This window comes from Fopius arisanus, unplaced genomic scaffold, assembly GCF_000806365.1.
Source record: "Fopius arisanus strain USDA-PBARC FA_bdor unplaced genomic scaffold, ASM80636v1 scaffold00049, whole genome shotgun sequence".
Lineage (NCBI taxonomy): Eukaryota > Metazoa > Arthropoda > Insecta > Hymenoptera > Braconidae > Fopius > Fopius arisanus.
In genome coordinates, this window is record NW_011887788.1 from 852,391 (window position 1) to 872,197 (window position 19,807).

A 19,807-nucleotide genomic window follows, 5' to 3' on the forward strand; every position below is an offset into this window, starting at 1 on the left:
AAAAGGCAGTGTCGTCGCCACTGAAGAACACACAACTGTATACAACTTTTCTCCGAGAAATAAAAGGATCCACAGCCGAGAATAAGTGAAAAAAGTGATTTTTTTGAAAGAAAAAGAATTTGTGTGCGAATCGAGAGTTCAAATCCAGGCTCAACGTTGATTAAAATCAGTAATTTGTCGTGGCATCGGTACCTAGAGTTAGGACCGAGAGCCACTCTTTTTGGAGGGCCATGGCGGGTTTGAAGGATGAGGATAAAGCCCTCTTCCCCGTACGAAGTATATCATCGATTGTACAAATATTTGAGAAACAATTGTCCAATAATAATATCGAGCCTGATCTGGCATTGCTATCGATACTCGTTGGTGCTGTTGAGAATTCATTAACCTGCAATCGTACTATTGCGTCGCAGGAGAGTACTGTTTACGACGAGCCAAAACTTCCAGCAGTTGAGTTCAACATCGCTGAGACACTCTACTCAAAATTCCACGCTATCGTCAAAGGGGCTGTTGATTTGTCAATTCACGAGGAGAAATACGCAACTAGAGAATTAGTTAAGAGAGTGTCTGATGTCATATGGAACTCGTTAACCAGGAGTTATTACAAGGACAGAGCACATCTTCAGAGTCTCTACAGTTATTTAACAGCTAATAAATTGGATTGTTTTGGTGTTGCTTTTGCTGTTGTGGCTGGATGCCAGGTGTTGGGTTTCAATGATGTACATTTGGCGATGTCTGAGGATCATGCCTGGGTGGTTTGTGGTGAAAATGGAGATGAGACTGTCGAGGTTACCTGGCATGGTAAGGGTAATGAGGATAAACGTGGACAGCCTGTGGAGGCAGGAATAGCCTCTCGTTCCTGGTTGTATGTTAATGGTAACGCTGTTGTATGCAACAGAGCGATGGAAGTTGCAACTATAGTATCAGCAATAAATCCTAGTCTGAGTGCAACAGCAGATGCTGCCGAAGTGGCACTTCTGCAGCAGGAACTTTTGTGGTTGTTGTACGACTTGGGACATTTGGCAAAATATCCAATGGCTTTGGGTAATCTCGGTGACTTGGAAGAGGCTGCACCAACGCCTGGGAGACCTCCAGCTATTGTTCTTTTTCAGGAGGCAATACGATCTGCAAGAAAGTATTACGGCAATGCTCATGTTTATCCTTATACTTATCAGGGTGGTTATCTCTATCGACATGGACTTCATGCAAATGCACTTGCCTCGTGGGCTGATGCTGCTGACGTACTGAGAAAGTGAGTGAATCATTCATTTGTTGATTTATGAATATATATATAATACGATTTAACGAGATATTTAACGATTAATACTATTTTTCAGGTACGATTATTCTCGAGACGACGGAGAAATTTACAAAGAATTACTGGAAATAGCGAATGAATTAATTCCTCATACAGTTCGAGCTGACGAGCGTCTCCTGCGTCAGCCTCGATGTTTCGCGTACCTTTTGCGTTTTTACGACGGAATTTGCCAGTGGGAAGAGGGTGCAAACACTCCAGTACTCCATATTGGCTGGGCCAGACCCCTGGTTAACACAATATCAAAGTTCGATGCATGTATCAGAGCTCAGGTAATCATCGAGTGTCATGAGACCGAATTACAAATGAATTTTGTGCACGATGATGAGAATCATCATACGAGAGAGTCTCGCAGGGATTCCAATTTGGATGAAGGCAATCATCACAACAATGATAATCACATGAACAACAACAATAACAATACTACAACTAGCAATAACAATAATAATAATAATTATTGTAAGACGAAGGAGAGGTCGAGTGCAGCGAGGGATTTGATTGCGAGTTTAGAATCAAAAGTTCAGTCGACGAATCCTGCACCGATGCATCCGGGCATTCAGGCGTTGACAGCTGCATGTAGTGAAAAAATACTTAACAGGGATTATCTGCTCCAGGGCGATGGAGAGCCTTTTGTTGCACCTCAGGAGACTTCATTACCTCCAACTCCATCGACATCTCAGGAAACACTAGATCCTGAAGTTGAAGAGGACTCGGAGAACGAAAACCCCAGGATAACTCTGTATAGTGAAAAAATGAAGGGTCTTAAAGATTTATTACTTGCTGAGAAATTAAATACACATGCAATTTCTCTGCAATTGACAGCGCAGAGTCAAGTGCAAATTGGGAAGAAAACCAGAGGCAATGATGATCTTGGTGTTCATCAGCGACCCAAGAGGACACGTCGCGAATAATATATTCGACAGGGTATTTATTATTGTCTATCTCACTTTTATCGTAGCAAAGTGGTCGGGAACAGGAGACAAATACGAGAGAAGTAATAGACCGAGTCACTGTTTTGTGAACATCTCTCGATTTGTTTTCCTTTCACTTTAGAAATCACGGATTTAAGTTTCCATCGGTTTTATGGTTATTTCTCAAGTTTCTGGGAGATCCCCAGAAATTGAGAAACGAGACTACAAAATATTCAATTCATTTCATGAATAGCATTTTTTTTTCGCAGAAGTTCAATTGATTGATTTTTGCGTTTCCCGAGGAATTTCTCGAGATCTCTTTAATTCTCCGGTTCTGGACCACTCGATTGCTATTTTTATTTCGACTTGGCATCACTTCTGAGGGACTTTGTCTCTATGAATTTTCATTTTGGTGCTCATATCTCCTGTGACGACAGAAAACTTGCTTCCGCTATTTTGCCAGCCAGTATATAAAGAAAAAAGAAATAATCTCTATGATTTATTTAGGTACGGGAACAACGCTTAGCTGTTTGTTAGATATTAATCGTGTGTAGAAAAGTACAAAACAAATTTCTCTTACTTTCGTTTTAATTAGTCATTTAATGAGATGTAAAAAAGAAAATATGAGAAGGAGTTAGTTGGTGAAACTGAGATTTATTTTTATTGGGTATATTTATTGATGGAGAAAGAGCGATTCTATCAACGTCAAAATGTTTCTCTGATGATACCTTTTTAATAACTTATTTATTGAAGGAGAACAAAAAAAAAATTAATTTATGAATAAGGTAGTGAGATTGTTTTTTACATTCCGTTCCAATCATCAACTCGCGATAAACGTGAGTGTTTCTTAGATTATAAACACCTTTCTTTCGATGAATTACGCGCATTGGAGGCTACTCTCTTTAATATTCGTCTATTTATTCTGTAATTTATTTCTCGCACTTCGCTACTTAAATAATTCAGTTACAATACTGTTTCCGCCGAATCTCGTGTATCAAACAACATCGCATTTCTTTTAATTTTTCCTCAAATTAAATTGAATCCCTCCCAAAATTCAGTTGGGAAAAAACTGAAATTGATTTTAAAAAAATGAATTGGTTGTAAGTGGATTGTTGTAGAATAACTGTTGACAGAAACCGAGGTGGGAGCTCATTTCCATACTGACAAAAAAAAAATCTACAGAGATCACACCTCAGTGAAATAAGAAATATTATGATAATTAATTCACGATTGAAGTGAATTAATTAAATGCGTTAATGGCGCTATCTTGCTGTGATGCTGTTATACTGTACGATAGTACTATTGATATGACTGAGATGTTGAGAGGCGCAGCCCGAGATAAAGGAAGTAAAAGGAAAAAAAGCAAAAGAAGTAAAGAATGTAAGTTGCTATAAATTGATGAATAAAGTTAATGAAGATTGTTTGAAAAAAAAACATCACATAATTGATTACCTCATGTTGATAATGGGTTACTCTTCCAATTGATAAACGCGTGTACCAATATTCGTATTGACTGTATGGATCTGTTTGAACTGATAACTACCATTTTCAGTATTTAGAATGATTTATGAGCATTGAAATAATGAGTAACATATGAAACGTACAGGGAAAAATATTTTTATATTGGTAAGAATTGTTGTAATTCCTATGATTGCTTCAAAGTACGTGTGATATCTGGTGTAGCAGTTTTATTTTTCATCAATTTTCATTATTGAATTTTGTGAGCATTCACTGCATTTTCAGTTACATTGAAATTATTATTCTCCCAATTAATGAATATTGAAAATTAATATGAAAATTAATTATAATTGTCGCCCAAAATGACTCACCGATAATTGTTTACTTGAAGCATTATCAATATAAATTAAGACAAGTCTATATGTTGAAGAATCTCTTGTTAACAATCATCACTTGACTGTCAAATTGATTTCCCGATATTCCGATAATTGCAACTGAAAAGATATCACTGTGAAATGTGCGTGCCATAATGAATCATTGGCACAAATTAAAATAATAATTCTTTCTTTAACAGAATTTGAATCGACTCTTCCTATTATCTTCCGTTCAATTATGAACAATAAGATCTTAACTTTTGATGTTAAATAAATAATTGGAGAATGAACACGAAGCAATGAATAGCGATAACAAGCACAATAAACTCATTGAAATTAAACATTTGTCGGTACTTAGATGAAAAATATAGAAATATATTCAGAAACTAATTCATTTGTGATATACTCGACCGATTATACAGTGCGTATAATTTGGCAGTAAATAATAATGCGAGAATAGAGAACTCAGCGTCATGTGTAACCATTAATTCAATCAAGATCTTACTATATGGCATTATATGTTTACGAATTATCACTATTATGTAACATCTGGTGGTTGATTACTCGAGTTAATGGAATATCTACAAGTCTGGACAGGAATTTGAAAGAATATGTTGCAATTGTACAATAATGAAACACTCATCGAAGCTACGTAATGCAGGATTAATTAATCAAAAAATGTTTTATTGAAAAATATCAGTAGTGTTTTTCTTATTACGCTTTTGCAGTGCATCCACCCACTCACACTGGAATTAAAAAATTACAGTTTATAATTTATATTGTCACTTAACGACAGTAAAGGCATTAATTGAAGAAAAATATACAGATATCTGTTTCAATTTTTTTTCTCTTTGTGAATTGTAATAAACTATTTTATTATTCTAATGTGTGAAATACAATTATTTCATCCACGTTTTGTTTTTTTTTTCGTTTCACTTTAAATTCATCAAAAAAAAAAAAATAACTTTTAGTCAACAAGTAATGAAAAAATATACCTTTTATTACCTAAATGCTAATTAATATTAATAGAATATAAAGCATTATTACCGTCAAAGTTCACAGTGTGTATAAATTAACAATGTTTTATTAATTAATCAATTACTTCTTAAATATTCTATAAATATTTGGTCGGTTCATAGCGCACGTGTCCACAATTTTCTCTCCGTTATTTTGCTCTCTTTTCGTTTTGTATCCTAGAACTTTTAATTAATGCAATATTATGTGATTTGAATAACTTCTACAACGATAAACGTATGAAAGTTAATACTGCAAAATGTACGAAGTGCAAACTCGTTGGTAATTAAAAAATATATATAATAAAAAAGTTTGGTTGTAATAAGGAAAAACGTAATAACAATTTTCGATGGAAAGATTAATCTGGAATCAAGAATTTCCCTTTTCTTTCCGTTGAAAAATCTCAACTAACACAATAATAATAATAATAATTAATAAAAAAAAAATGGAGATGAAAATGAAACTGAAATTATTCCTCTCGATCAGAGAATACCATTGAAATATTCTTGACTCCACAATTGAAATTTCCGTGATTGATTCAATTACAACGTAAAAATGAAAATGTTTACTCTAAGTATACAATTAATGAAAGTACAACAAAAAAAAACAAAGATATTATTGATGATCGATAGTCTGGAAGAACCACTCAGTAAATCTCCTCAACTGCTGGGCAGCTGCATGATTCTCGTCTTGCAGTCGTCTATTCTCATCTCTCAATTTCCTGACTTCCTCCTCGAGCGATAATCTCCTCCTCGTTTCCCTCGCAACCCTGAGTTCAAGATTAGTCAAATGACTCTGTAAATCCGTGACACAAGTTCTACTCTCATAAACACTCTCCTCATTACAATGGGACTGATTGTCATCACCATTATCCGGCGCAGTGCCAGCAAGATTAGACACTTTCAACGGAAACAGAGTCTTAGTAACCCTCGGTGACAATCTCTCCTCCTTTGATAATTTATTCTCACTGGGAGCTGGACTTGAATTTGTACTTGTATTAGAAATAACAGTAGCTGGCCTCGCCATTGTTAAAATAACTTCTGAGCCACCTGAATTTTCTTGACGATTTGATGTAGATAAGACACTCAACGTCGTAGCACTTGTGCCACACAGATTTTCCCTCGATCTACACCTATTCTGTATCTCCAATTTGTTACAACTCTCATTTTTATTCTCTCGATTCTCCATGACCTTATCAATATTGTTAATACCAGGCTCATTATTATTACAACTCGTTCCATTCTCCTTGACATTAACATTATTATTTTTCACTTGAGAATTATCATCGCCAATATAATCTGGATTAATAAGTTTCATCAAATCTTCCTGGAGAGTGCTCGACGCAAAATTAGCGGAATTTCTGTGTGGAGTTCTCACCAGTGATTTTGGCCTGGGACTCTGATTCCTAGGGCTCGGATTTCCAGCCCCAGATCTCTGTTTATTCGATCTCCTCAGTCCTGGCGAGTGATTTTCACATGCGTTAGCAAATTCATCCTCACTTGGAAGAACACATGTGGAAATATCAGCACCATTACCTTCAAAAATCTTTACCTCCGGTGGTAAACTCGAAGTAACATAATCCTTCCTCGAATACTCAGCATGATTGAGTTTACGATTGAGAACTCTCTCTGGTAATCCACTCTTCAAGCAAGTAACTTTGTCACCAATGATAAATTCATGATTATCCCTGTTTGATTCATTACAATCCTCACGATTACAGTAAATCATTTGATTTTGCTGTTTGGCTTGATTGCCCTCAGAGCTCTCAGGATCCTGAACAAATTCGTAAGAACTTACTCGTCTCTCTGCCATTGTTTTCCCATTGGCCCCATGATCTTCCTTCTTGCCCCTCATATGCACCCTAGACACTTCACTCTCATGAATATTATTATGCTCAGCTGCTTCAAATTGATTTATTGTTTTGGCAACACTATACCCAGAATTCTGCGATAATGGAAGTGAAGCAGAGGCTGTGAGTTTCTGATGAACATGATGTGTGTGACCATAAGATTGGCCCCAATTATTCCTATTCATCTCGTCAATTCTCTGGTAATTACTCTCATGCAGAACCCTCGGTGACACATAATCAGATTCTTTAGAATAATACTCATGATACTGATGCTTCGGATCTTTACAATTTTTTTGCCCCTGCCTAGCTGGAAGTGGTGGAGGTGGAGTGCCATCGGACTTGAGATTATTCAGTTCTTTCTCATGTGTTTCCAATAATCCGTCGTACCACCGTTCATCGTGCACCCCAGTGTTATCCTGAGTAAATCTGGGATCTGTGAATGATCTCGAGCTCGAGCCAGTGCCATATCCCGACGAATTGCTAGATCTCGGTGGACTCATCGATCTCTCATGATTCTTCTGATACTGCTGTGCCTGCTGTGCACTCTGCTGGCTCGATGTACTCTCAGTATTCGTCACATTCTCATAATCACTCTCATAATTACCAGACAAATATTCACAACTCTGAAGAGAGCAGCCCCTCCGCGGTTGTCCATCATTAGTCGGTGGTATGACAGTGACAGTGACTTGTGCACTCGTTTTCAAAAGATCAACCATTTGATCGTGACTGAGAGTAGAAACGGCGACTTTACAAATTTCAACGAGTCGCGATCCCTGTCTGAGACCGGCCTGCCAAGACTGTCCCATACTCTCCACCTGGGTAACAACACCATCAGGCTGAACATGAAATCCCAATTGTCCCAGGCTATTTCTCCTCAGTGACAGCTCAGATGCTGGTGATCCTTGTGTAACAGCTCGAAGTCTAGCGACAATCTCCATTATCTCGTCTCTCTCCGTGTAATCAGGTCTCACATGGATACTGATGCACTCACCCTGGTGATAATAAAGCCTCAAGCTATTAGTCTGCGCATGCCAGCCTAGAATACTGACGCACGGTGATACATAAACAGTTTGCCTCGAGTGCTCCTCAATAAGAACGATAGTATCAACACTAATTCCAAGGTAGCAATCTGTATTCTGTGTACTCTCCTCCAATATAACTTGCCAACAAATGGCACCCCTCTGTGCAGCATCACAAGCCAATCTCGGTCTTACTGTTGCTTTTTTCTTACTGCTAAATGACATTATCGAGAATTTTTGTCCAGTATCGATAATCGTTGTGGTTGAGTAATTAACAGCTAAATCTTTGAGGTACTCCTGTCGCGTTCTTGTTGCCATTGTTGAAAATTTTTCAGAGCGATGTGCAGCGTTCTCAGCATTTATTACTTTGGCAAGAATAAAATCGGCAAATGATTTGCCTTTGTTGAATATTCCCCCCTTGGCAACTGGTGGTCCGAAAATCGGTACCTCCTTGCTGCGCGATACAGCAACGCTGTATTGAGTATTATCAGTGCATGGATTAATAGCACGAACGATGATGAAGACATGTTGAAATTGAGATCTTATGCGTTTTGGACTGAAGGGTAGAGCACCGGGTTCTTGGAAGACTATTGTTACAATATCATTACCGATGTGGCGTTTTCGTAATAATTGTTGTCTATTATTGGGAGTGAATGGAAGCATCGTGGCAACGTGAAGTGTCACTTGAGCTCCACGATGTGTTGAAGCAACAGTGTGAGTTCCTGTTGAGTCTGTTCTGGTGTCCAGTCCAGCTTTGTACCCCTCAAAACCCCTCAGTCTCACTCTCTGGCCAATTGTCTCCAGAAATTCAAGGAATGCAGGCCCTGAGTGCTGATTATTGTACATTTCCTCTTCAGTTCTCTGTCCAGATCTGCAATAGAGCACACCAACTTTGTAACGATTCGAGAGCCCTTGTTCATCGAGCCTTGCTAGGGCTTCCTCAGCTGGCTGCGTACCCAACTTGAGACACCCCAGTTGAACTTCCGGTGCAACGAGCTCCATTATCTCACGTGTAGGTATTCTACTTGTCTGATTATTACGTAGACAAAGGGCTTCCTCTGGTATCGATCCACGCAGTGTCAAGAGTTCAGAGGTTCGAACAATTATTCTGTAATGATTACCATCCCTACGAATACTGATTGCCACTGGACCCAACTGATCGTCCATTCCAAACCAATTCTGATGATCTTTACCCAGAAAATACTTTCGGTAGTAACGAGCACCCTCGTCGATACTCTCTATTGGTAGGAGACGTTTTCTCAGAGGACACGTGTGTTTCCAGAGAGTCTCCCCTGGTGGTGGCTCCAGAACAGAGACACCATAGGATAGTGAGGGCCTGTGAGCACCTGGTGTTGACATTGGAGACCGTCCAAGAGCCACTTCTCTCTCACCCTCTCCACCGATTTCATTCCTGAAGAATGGACAAGACTCCAGAAGGTCATTGCTCTTGCCATCACCAGAGTCCTCTTGAGTCTCTCCACCTGGATTGGAATTACTGTCTGGAGTCTCATCTGGAGTTGGCGCACGTATCGTACTCGCTGCTGATGCACCAGTGGCTGTATTTCTTCTCCTGGCGAGTAAAATGCCCCGGAGTTTAGCAGCATATCCTAAATTCGCTGTGAGTGACTGGCAGTCGTAGTGGAGAAAAGCCCTTCGTCGATGACGCTCCTCCAAATCACCCGGAACGACAGACGATGGGGTACTGGTGGGTGTTGATATCGATGACATTCCACTGGATCCTGTTTCTTTTCCACCCCAGAGTCGATTGAGCTTTAGACGTAATTTTGGACTTGATGAAGACGTGGGGCCACACACTTCGTCAGTGGAGACAATTCCTGGTGAATTATCCGTGTGATGATGGTACAGACGATCTGCTGATGTACGTCCACTTCTGAAGTCCTGCAGCATTGCGAATAAATTGTCTCCACCACTTGCTGAATTACACTGGCCACTGACAACGTCGATGCTACCTGTAAAATATTATTTATTGGTTCACGGTTGAGGGGGGATTGGGAATAATGATGGCGGTAAAAAATTGAAATTCAGTCTCACCGTGGGAACCATATTCGCGTCTTAGTGGTTGGGCATCAACTGCTCGGCCTGTACGCTCTGGACTGTGCGGCAATTCCAGGCTGGAATTTGATCTGTGAAGAGTAAGACCGCCCGCACGACTGACACCACCACCACCGGTATTACTGCCACTTCCGCCCCCACCTATACCACCACCAGCGGCCATCACCGCCAACTGAGTGATCATCTCATCATTCTGTAACATAATCGTTTGTTGATTGATATCTCTATTGTTCTTATTTCAATTGTTACAGTGGATCGACTTGTTCATATATTTTATTTCGACAACTCGAGGACAGCCGAATAAAATTTCAATGATCTATTTCTTCAAAATAGAATTTACCTACTCAAAAATTGAATAAAACAAAATAAATTGGAAATTATTAAATTCTCAGGAACTGGAGAAATACCAAAACTATTTTTCCACCCCCACCAGAGGGATCATAAGTGATTTTTTTTAATCGATCAATCAACAATTGATTTCACATATTTGTGTCATAGTCAATAATAAAATATTTAGGGAAACAATTTTTTTTTAGTTTAAAACTTTGAGATAAAAATCCTTAAATTTATATTTCTCTCTCTATTTTTGCGTAAACAGGTGAACGCGCCGTAATTTATAGGGTTCGGCAAAAAAATCACTCATAAGTTATATTAGAATAGACCAATCAGGAGTGGAGGATGTGTCCCCACTGAATTTTTGCTCTAAATATAACTCATGAGAGGCCATTCCTATAACTTACGAGAAGCTCTCTTCTCCTTGCGAATTTCGTAACACCTCGAATAAAATTTTCAGACTGACAGGATACAGATGGAGAAATGTAGTGAAGCGAATTATATTCCCACCCCAACAATATCAATTATAATTAATTATAATTGCAGCAATAATCTCCCATAACATCACTGCACCAATCCTTCATCGATCTCAAATTTTTCAAATCACTCGAAAAATTCAGATCAGCGAAACAAATAAACGGAAATAAGTGCATGTTAGAGAAATCATATTTAATAAAATATTTCGTGTGAAATATTTTAATGAAATACTCCACTCTCTGAATAATTCACTCATGGAATAAAAAATTGTAACGTAACAATAAAATTCTATTTCAATACACGAGTACATGCATCGAATGACATATATTCTATCGGAACAATATTTTTCTCTCGGTGTATGTAAAACGAGAGAACATTCGGGGAAGAATCAAAGACTCTCCGACTGAACCAGTTATGCAAATAATACAATTCCGTACATTCTTTCGAGAGCCCTATTGACTGAACCAGTGCACTACCGCATTCAGAAAACCGTATTTTATTTTTACTCCATTTTCATTCGTCCCTTTCACCATATTCCCTAGAGAAGTAATCACTTGACCCTCCGAGGAAATATGATAAATATTCCAGATTAATCCCTGCGCCCATGTCCACGAAAGAAGTCATTGATTCCGAGCTTCTTTCCACTTATTAAAACGGCTCTATCTCGAAAACTACCACGCCCACAAAAAAAAAGTTCAATAATAAAATATTCCTCTTATCATTTCGAAAAAGTAATATCTTACATGAAATTCGGATATATCAAACGCTTCAGGAGATATCAGAGTTATCACCAGCCAGGCGGATCACACGAAATCTTCTCGGCCCACCAGTGAATTTTTGTGAATTTCTCCAAAACTAAGGGAATTACCGGAATTTTCGTAGAGATGGTTTTGCCAGTTTTCGAGGAGCTTTAGAAAAGATGTTATAACAAAAATTTGGCTATCTCTGTTGGATTTTGAGTTTTTCTTCGAAAATCGGGAGAATAGCGAGATTGACGGTTTTAACGGTGCGCGGATGATCCTGGGCCAGATGCTGATGAAATTTTTTGTGGTGGTTGTAGGGGAATTTTGATGGAATGAGTGACAGTGACAAATGCACTAGATTGTCGAGGAACTCTGGCATTGGCGCCTAAGCGTTGGTCTGTCCCAAGGGGCATCGAACTCAACACGAGACTTCGCAACCCAACTACTAGGCCAACACATCTCTCGTTGACTCCTCGTGGTTATTCCACACCCGACTCTCTTTTTACATGCACTCATCACTGCATCGCGATTTATTCCGCTTATTCCGGATGATGAAACAAAAATTCAAACATCCTTTCACGCTCGAAACAGACATCACACCCTCACCTACGGAAATAAATTTATAACAAAATTTTTCTACTCCAATATATCCAATGCATAACCAACGCAATTCTAAATCACGAATTTTTACCGAATAATCTGAGTAAAAAAGGGAAAAATAACTGTAATTTTTCAATTTATCGAAACACTCACACGCAAAAAAAAATTGAAAAAAATACTGAACAGAGAAATTATATTTTAATGAGTAAATGAAACATTCCATGAAAATTAATGCTTCAATGAATTAATGCGTTAGATCAAAGAGAAGATTAAAGAGGCGGGACTTTTGTGGAATTAAATGTGATGTGCAATTATGAGCTGAAGTAATTTACAAATTTATCTGGCACTTGAAAAATTGTGATTGTTACAATCGATAGACTATCGCTATAATTTTTCGACCAGCCAGCAGACACGATGAATCCTCAAGCATAACGATGCAGAAGTTTCACTAATTTTTTTTTTTTTAATTTCGCCTTCTCTGTGGAACATAAAAAATGTAGCAACTTCGTCATGGTAGAGGTAATCCAAAGGATGTATACCTGTTTATATCGAATCAACATTATTTGCAATTCATACTTATCAAATACATTATTTCCTCCCCCCGGAAATTATTACCATTCATTTTCCCCACATTCTCCACTTTTTTCAGTATAAAACAGAACTAGTGAACTACTATAATATTACGTCCATTTCCTCTCTCTCTTCCTATCTCGTTAATTAATTGAACATCTCATACGCTTTCTACTCAATCCCGCATATAGTCACTCCCTAATGGGATTCAACAATAAGTATTATTCCCCCATACATTCCCGTAGAAATCCCCCATTTTAGGATCGAGGGAGAGCAATAAAAAAATTCAAACAGAACCGATAAAATATATCATCCATTGATTTCTCGATACCTATCGCTCACACGACGAAATCTCCAGATGCTCTTTATCGGTGGATAAAAATATTTAAAAGCATGTAATGATAACGGTATGCAAGCCTTCAATTCTGATATTATACACTTTTACCGAGGTGCTGCCATTTTGTACTGGGGAGTAATTTTTTTATGGATTTATTCACGCAGTATTCTGAGAAATGAGTAGAAACTGTTCTCCTGTGCATAATTGCCATTATTTGTTGTTATTTTCTTCACTCATTAAATTCTCTTTTGTTACTCCCTGGCGAGGGACTTTAAAAAATAGATTAGCCCATCAATTATCTAGGATGTTGAAAAAAATAATTAACAAGTTATGAAAGAGACAGTAAAATGCGTGATAAAATTGGATTGCATATCGTTAGCGCGGAAGACACTCAAATGCAACCGGTAAACGGCTTTTCCCGTTTCCTCTACTATGTAACAACTTCCGGTTGGATTCACCGTGACAATGATTTATGATTAGATGGAAATAGCCACTTAAATTGACAGAGTGAGGATACCTGAATATTTATTGGACTCAATAGTCGAGAGTCTGACAGGCAAACGTTTTAACGATTGACAATCATCGATTTTCAGTCGACTCAAGTAATCGATCGATGATTTTACGATCACCTAATGATTTCAATAAACCGGCAAGAACCTTCCAATATTTATTGGTACCCAAAACCCAAGGATTGAGAACTGAAAATCAAGTTAAGGCCTGGATGGACTGTCTGTTAATGTTAAAAAGTTAATTTACTCCAAAATTGGGACTTCTAATTACTCCGTCAATTAATCGTTTTTTCCGATAATTATTAGCTAGCGGCCTAGTTGTTGACAATCGCTAGAACGCTAGCTAACAATTATTGAAAAAAACGATTAATTGCTAAAGTAATCAGAAATCCGAATTTCGGAGTAAATGATCTTTTCTAGATAATCCACCCCAGCCTTAAACATTAAAATGTCAAGGAGTTACAATAAAAATGAGGATTTATTAAAAAATCCATCAGAAATATATCTAAAATGACAATCAGTTGTCTTTTCGCCGATAAACGTTGAAAAATGTGAAAAAATGTGGAAAAATACTGTTCTTGTTGAATGGCCTCGAAGACAACGGTAACGCTGATCTCTCGTGCCATTACAAAAAATAACGAGACGCGTCGAAAAGCGGACAGACTGCCAGTGAAGTCCACGTAATAATAATAATATAAAAAAGGAAAAATAAAATATGATAGAACGTATGAAAGAAGTCCAGTTGCTGCAACGTCAAAGCTAATGTATACCTAGGAATCTCGGAGCAACATGAAAACGCCTTTGTCCTGATGACCAGAAATGCTCCAAACCGACACAACACACACTAATTCATTCTTCACTGATCCATTGAATTTAACACATAGTAAAGAATTGAGGAGAGCATCACAATAGTAGAGGTGAGTTCTCCGAATTCATTTTCTCAAGATACAAAACACGTAATACAGATAATACAGATAGTAGAGATAATATTGACTCATATACATAAATGTTAATGGATAAACCAAATATAAACAAATATAAATGAATATAAATTAATATAAATCAATATAAATTAATATAAATTAATATAAATGGAGAATTCACTCACCCAACATTTATCCAGGGCATTGTTCCCCCGTAGACACTTCGTTGTTGATAAAACTTGTTAATTCCAATAATAATCAAATCACCAACGGTATTTCACTCTGTTTACACTATTGTTTATTTATGATTATTCACTGATTATTTCACGTTTACTTGTCTGTTACAGTCGCACTCAGAATTACACTGGTTTTAATGGTGGAGTTGTACCTAGAGGATGCTAGGCAAAAGTGAAATACTTTAACGCGTCACTCAGGTATACTAGAGAGTTTTAGCGTCATGCACAGATAGACGGTTAGACAGGGAATTTACTAGTGTATGCCAGGGAGTGCAGCTCAGAACTGAGGAACAGGGGGGGGTTCGAGCCAAATGGTTTAACTGATGGTGGGAACTCAAAGAGAGGTGGGGGATACGTTTCGATGACGGTCATGTTGGAATTCTGTACTTCACTGGTAAAAGGAGTGAATTTACTCGGTTATTCCAAGTTTTTTCAACATATCTCGACAACTGCTGGAGATAATTAATCGTGGTCAGGAGCTTTTTTGTAGATCTCGTCGAAACCTGGAAAAAAGGTTCCTACATAAATTTTGATATTTCGAACAGTTTTCGAGATATTTACGAAAAGCATCGAGACGTGATTTACCCTTTTTTCCTCATTTTTTACAAAATCAATTTTCTCCATTTTTTTTCCAGTTCATTGAGGAATGACAAGTGTCAGGCTCGTTAGATCTTCTTTTCTTAATTACTGGGGACTGGGGTATCTGGAGATCTGGAAATCTGGAACTGGAATTTAGGTATAACGAGAGATTTGAAATTGCTGGATATTTTATAAAGGTGGGGATAAACAGCCGGACGTTCTCTCCTATGTACTAGAGAGCATATACACACAGACACATGTAGTCTCATTCGAAATTATGTACCTATATATGATCTCTGATGACTACAAATCATACCGGTTGATCCTGTTCTATTCTCTGCGTCTTGGGATCAAAACTCGCAATTCCAAGCATTTCCGAGTGACTCACCTTCTTCTTCTCGTTTATTCATTCGTATTCCTCGGGCTGTTTCTTCATCTTTTTTTCAAAGGGTTCTTCATTTTTGTTTTGCCTTTTGGAACATCTGATGTGCCATGATTCATCCAAGGAATCTGTTTAAATTTCGTATCTACCGTCGCTCAAACGCTTGCCCCTGTCCCACATGTCACGCGTATACCCACGCTAATTGCTTCATCATTATTATCGTGAAGTACGAATTATTTTTTTTATCCTGTTCTTTCTGATTCTGAGATTGAGTTATTGCCGATATCTCCTCATTTTTCACGTTTTTTTCTTTCGGAAATTTCTGGGAAATCCGGGATTACATTGGAAAAAATATTTCGCTTTTTGATCCTATCAGTATTTAATGACTCATAAATTTTTTACTCGTGCCTCGATTTTTCTAAATTTTTGGGAAATTGAGAAAGAACTTTTACGATGATGAAACTTCTTGAGAGATTGCATCATAATAAAATTTCCATATGAAATATTTTTTTACGTTTATTGTTTCTCCGAATTTTAAAAAAAATTTGAGGAAGAAAATTTGGTCTCTATTTGCCGAGATTTTGAGCCGAAGAAAATTATCCTAGCGTTATTTTCTAGTAGTCTCTGAATTCTCAGAGCATTTGTGGACTAAATTCAGAATATTATGTTCTGGTCGTCAAATTGATTCGATAAAAAAACGGAAAAAATGGCGATGCGTACAGATAATACCGGATGTGATGGTGGTGAATGAACGGACGGATGGGTGGGTACGACAGGTTTACTATTTCCTCTTTCTACCGAAATTGCTGCAATTATTGGTTGAAAACAAGAGAGAAAGGCCTGAGCATTGTTGTATAGAAATTTTTGTTAACTGTCGAATATTTCAGTTGAGACGTTTCAGTGGACCGTAAAGCGCTTGAGGCAATTTGGACTAGTTCTATTGACCATTTTTTTTATATTGCCATCACTATTGGATATCCCTGAATAACAGAGTGATAAAAAAAATGAAAAAAAAATGAAGAATATAAAGAACTGAGACACTTTTTTAAATAAAAAGATTTATACAACAGTTGAAATACGAAGCAATATTGAAAACGTACATGTTATGGATTTCATATTTTTTTTTTATTCATCCTTGGGTACTGATCCCAGCAATTGTTTGAGCTCTTCATCCATCGCCTTCTCTTCAATCTGCTCCAGATAATCGAAGATTGGTAGAGCTCTTCCCCTTCTCGCTGCTCGTTCAATTTTTTTCGCCAATTTTATTTCCAACGGATGGCATATGAAGTTAATTACTCGGCCAGGAGTTTTGCTACCCACTCGACCCGTTCTACCGCACCTGTTGTAATGCAAATTTAATAATGTGGGCAGCAGTTAATTAATGAAAGTTTCTCCAGTAATGTAAACATCTTCAACACAAAGAGACTCGCCAAACTGATTAAAATATGATAATATTTATTATTAAATCTCGCTGAATTAGTACTCACCTGTGAATATAATCAGCTGTGTTCAGTGGAAAATCGTAATTTATGACGTAATCCACTGTTACTGTGTCCAGTCCTCGCCCCGAGGAATTGGTCGCTGACAAAATGTGAACTTTGCCATTGCGAAACTCCCAGTAATTGTCTCGACGAATTTCTATTGGGTGATTACCGTTCACAGAGACGGTTTTTATATTCATTTGGTTCAGGAAAATTGACACCCAGTCAGCTGTTGCTGCATTGTTGCTGAAGATTATTGTTCCTTCCTTGCGAAGAGCTCTCGATTTTATGAATTTTAAAAGAGCTGCGGGCTTCTGGAGGGCACCGAGACGCCAGAATTTTTGGGGGACGAGGACTCTGTGGATGCTGCGGGTCTGAATAGGAACGATAGAGGCCGTCTGGAATTCAATCGTTATAAAAAATACTTGAGACATTAAAATTCATATTATTTCTTCAGTACAACAAATTAATTCTAGTTCGTTATATAATCTAAATAAAAATGGAATAAACTCACATTTAAACAATTGTCTAGATATGCAGGTAGTTTATCCGACATTGTAGCTGAGACCATGGTTAATTGACTGCTGTCAGGTGTCTGAGTATTACTGACAATATGTTTAAAACCAAACTATGCAGAGGAAAAAATATTTATTAATAATTGAAATAATAACAGCATCATTGAGCATCTGTAACGTCTCACATTGATTCTCTTGAGAAAAATGGACAGCTTTGCATCGAACGCCTCATGAAATAGAGCGTGAGCCTCATCTAATACTGTATGGCGCACTTCATTCAATTTATAAATTCGGGTCGTCGTCAATTTACTGGTGATACCAACGGTTCCAATCAATATGTCAACGATCTTCACTGATGGATTACGCATTATTCTCTTCGTTCTGCCACCGATGACAGTTTGAATACTTATATCTAAACCGCTAGCCAATTTTTTTACCTCTGTCTATTGAATCAACATAAAATTAATGACATAAATTACTGAATATCCATTTGCATAAATATTTCTATGCTCTACAAAATTCGGAACAGTTATTTATAATTCCTTCGAGCAACTTTGAGATTGTAAAAAAATTAATTGAATTAATTTTTACACTAATCTACTCTACTCACTCCAATTTGGAACACCAATTCTCTACTCGGTACGAGTATCAAAGCGAGAGGAGAATTTGGTCGTCTTTCCGGTAATAAAGGCTTCCACCTCAGAATCTGATCAATCATCGGTAATAAATACGTAAAAGTTTTTCCAGTTCCAGTCTCTGCCTGAATTATTGTATTTTGCCCATTGAGTATTTCAGGAATCGCCATCTTTTGAATTCTCGTTGGGTTCTCCAATCCCAGCCTTTGCACGAGCTGTTGAACCTCAGGGCCAAGTCCGATGTCTTTGAAAGTCGTTTCATCTTCGTCCAGGACTTCATTATCGTCGTCCTAAACCAGCAAAACTCTTGTTACTAATAAAATTAAAAATGTGGAGGATATTCCACGAATTTTCCAGGTCAAAGGGATTTTTTACTGGACATTTCATGTTTGCCATTCGCTGTGCTTTTCTGTGAACTACAACTTAATATTAATATTTAGAAAAAATTACATCTATGTCCGGATAAATCGTGAAGTAATCGCCTTTCGATTTCACGTGATGCCACCCCTCTGAAGCCACTGGTATCGTATCAAACTTTTTGAAAGTTGTGCCTTTATAAAAATTGAACTCTTTCCTCTTGCACAGAACTATCGGTTTTCGATTATCCTGTGGTACAATTTCCGGCTCATTTTTCTCAGCCTCAAGTTCATCTCCTTCATACACAGTACTTGCAGGAATCGTGTTGGCATGAGATTGTTTACTGTGCAATGTTGTCTAAAATGTAATAAATAAATAATAAAATTCTGTGAATAAAAAATTAGTGTTTAATTACAAAATCAATCTCACCGAAAATCTTCCCAAGTTATTCGTGCGGGTTCTCGTAACTTGACAGAGTTTACAAAAGCTGTGAAACATTCTGGAAAAATTTGAGAGCAATTGATTCTGAATGAAAAAATATAACCTCTCATCACTCACATTTTCTTGTAATTCCAATTAATGTTCAACAAGTACTCGGGAGATGGCGTTATTTTGGCGGCTGGGTGACGGGATAAATTCAATTTCAAATACTTCTGCACGTGTCGGGTTATTTTGACAGGTCATCCCTCAGATAAAATCAAGTTCTCAGAAATAGACACAAAATGACGTGTTTCATAAATTCCTAGACATTTTTGTCATCCATGTGTGGGCGTATTTACGATGTAAGCCATATCAAAGACGATCTGCGATTTTTATTGCGTCTTTAAAATCGAGTCATTACTGTACAAAGAGAATTTTCCGAGATAATTTTTACACGAAGCGAAAATTACAATAAAATTTTCCCAATTCTTGCAGTAAACATTTATTGCTAATCTAATTAATTCTTTTCATTGAAATAATTGAAATGATTTGTCAATACAATTTATATTGATCTCTCTATCGATTTGTCAAACAACAAAAGATGGAAAATCCCATGATAATTGAAGAATGAATAATTAATTGTTACTCATTCCATTTTCCTCGGAATTTGTAACAATATTTACACAATTCAGCGATTTCT

General features: G+C 37.4%; 3 protein-coding genes across 3 annotated transcripts; 1 reads left to right on the plus strand and 2 right to left on the minus strand.

The window, feature by feature from the left end:
• The first annotated feature begins 16 nt into the window (after nucleotides 1–16).
• On the plus strand, nucleotides 17–3,659 carry Mnn1 (menin 1). The gene is made up of 2 exons (XM_011306779.1): nucleotides 17–1,249; nucleotides 1,335–3,659. The coding sequence occupies exons 1-2, from the start codon at nucleotides 231–233 to the stop codon at nucleotides 2,221–2,223; spliced, it is 1,908 nt and encodes a 635-aa protein (XP_011305081.1). The 5' UTR covers nucleotides 17–230; the 3' UTR covers nucleotides 2,224–3,659.
• A 1,832-nt stretch (nucleotides 3,660–5,491) lies between these two features.
• Nucleotides 5,492–14,775, minus strand: LOC105267722 (signal-induced proliferation-associated 1-like protein 1). Its single transcript, XM_011306780.1, has 3 exons — nucleotides 14,688–14,775; nucleotides 9,990–10,203; nucleotides 5,492–9,907 (listed from the first exon to the last, which is right to left on the minus strand). The coding sequence occupies exons 2-3, from the start codon at nucleotides 10,192–10,194 to the stop codon at nucleotides 5,685–5,687; spliced, it is 4,428 nt and encodes a 1,475-aa protein (XP_011305082.1). The 5' UTR covers nucleotides 10,195–10,203; nucleotides 14,688–14,775; the 3' UTR covers nucleotides 5,492–5,684.
• A 1,949-nt stretch (nucleotides 14,776–16,724) lies between these two features.
• On the minus strand, nucleotides 16,725–19,245 carry Dbp21E2 (putative ATP-dependent RNA helicase Dbp21E2). The gene is made up of 7 exons (XM_011306781.1): nucleotides 19,117–19,245; nucleotides 18,781–19,044; nucleotides 18,306–18,620; nucleotides 17,881–18,138; nucleotides 17,695–17,808; nucleotides 17,187–17,578; nucleotides 16,725–17,038 (listed from the first exon to the last, which is right to left on the minus strand). The coding sequence occupies exons 1-7, from the start codon at nucleotides 19,183–19,185 to the stop codon at nucleotides 16,825–16,827; spliced, it is 1,626 nt and encodes a 541-aa protein (XP_011305083.1). The 5' UTR covers nucleotides 19,186–19,245; the 3' UTR covers nucleotides 16,725–16,824.
• Between the last annotated feature and the right edge of the window lie 562 nt (nucleotides 19,246–19,807).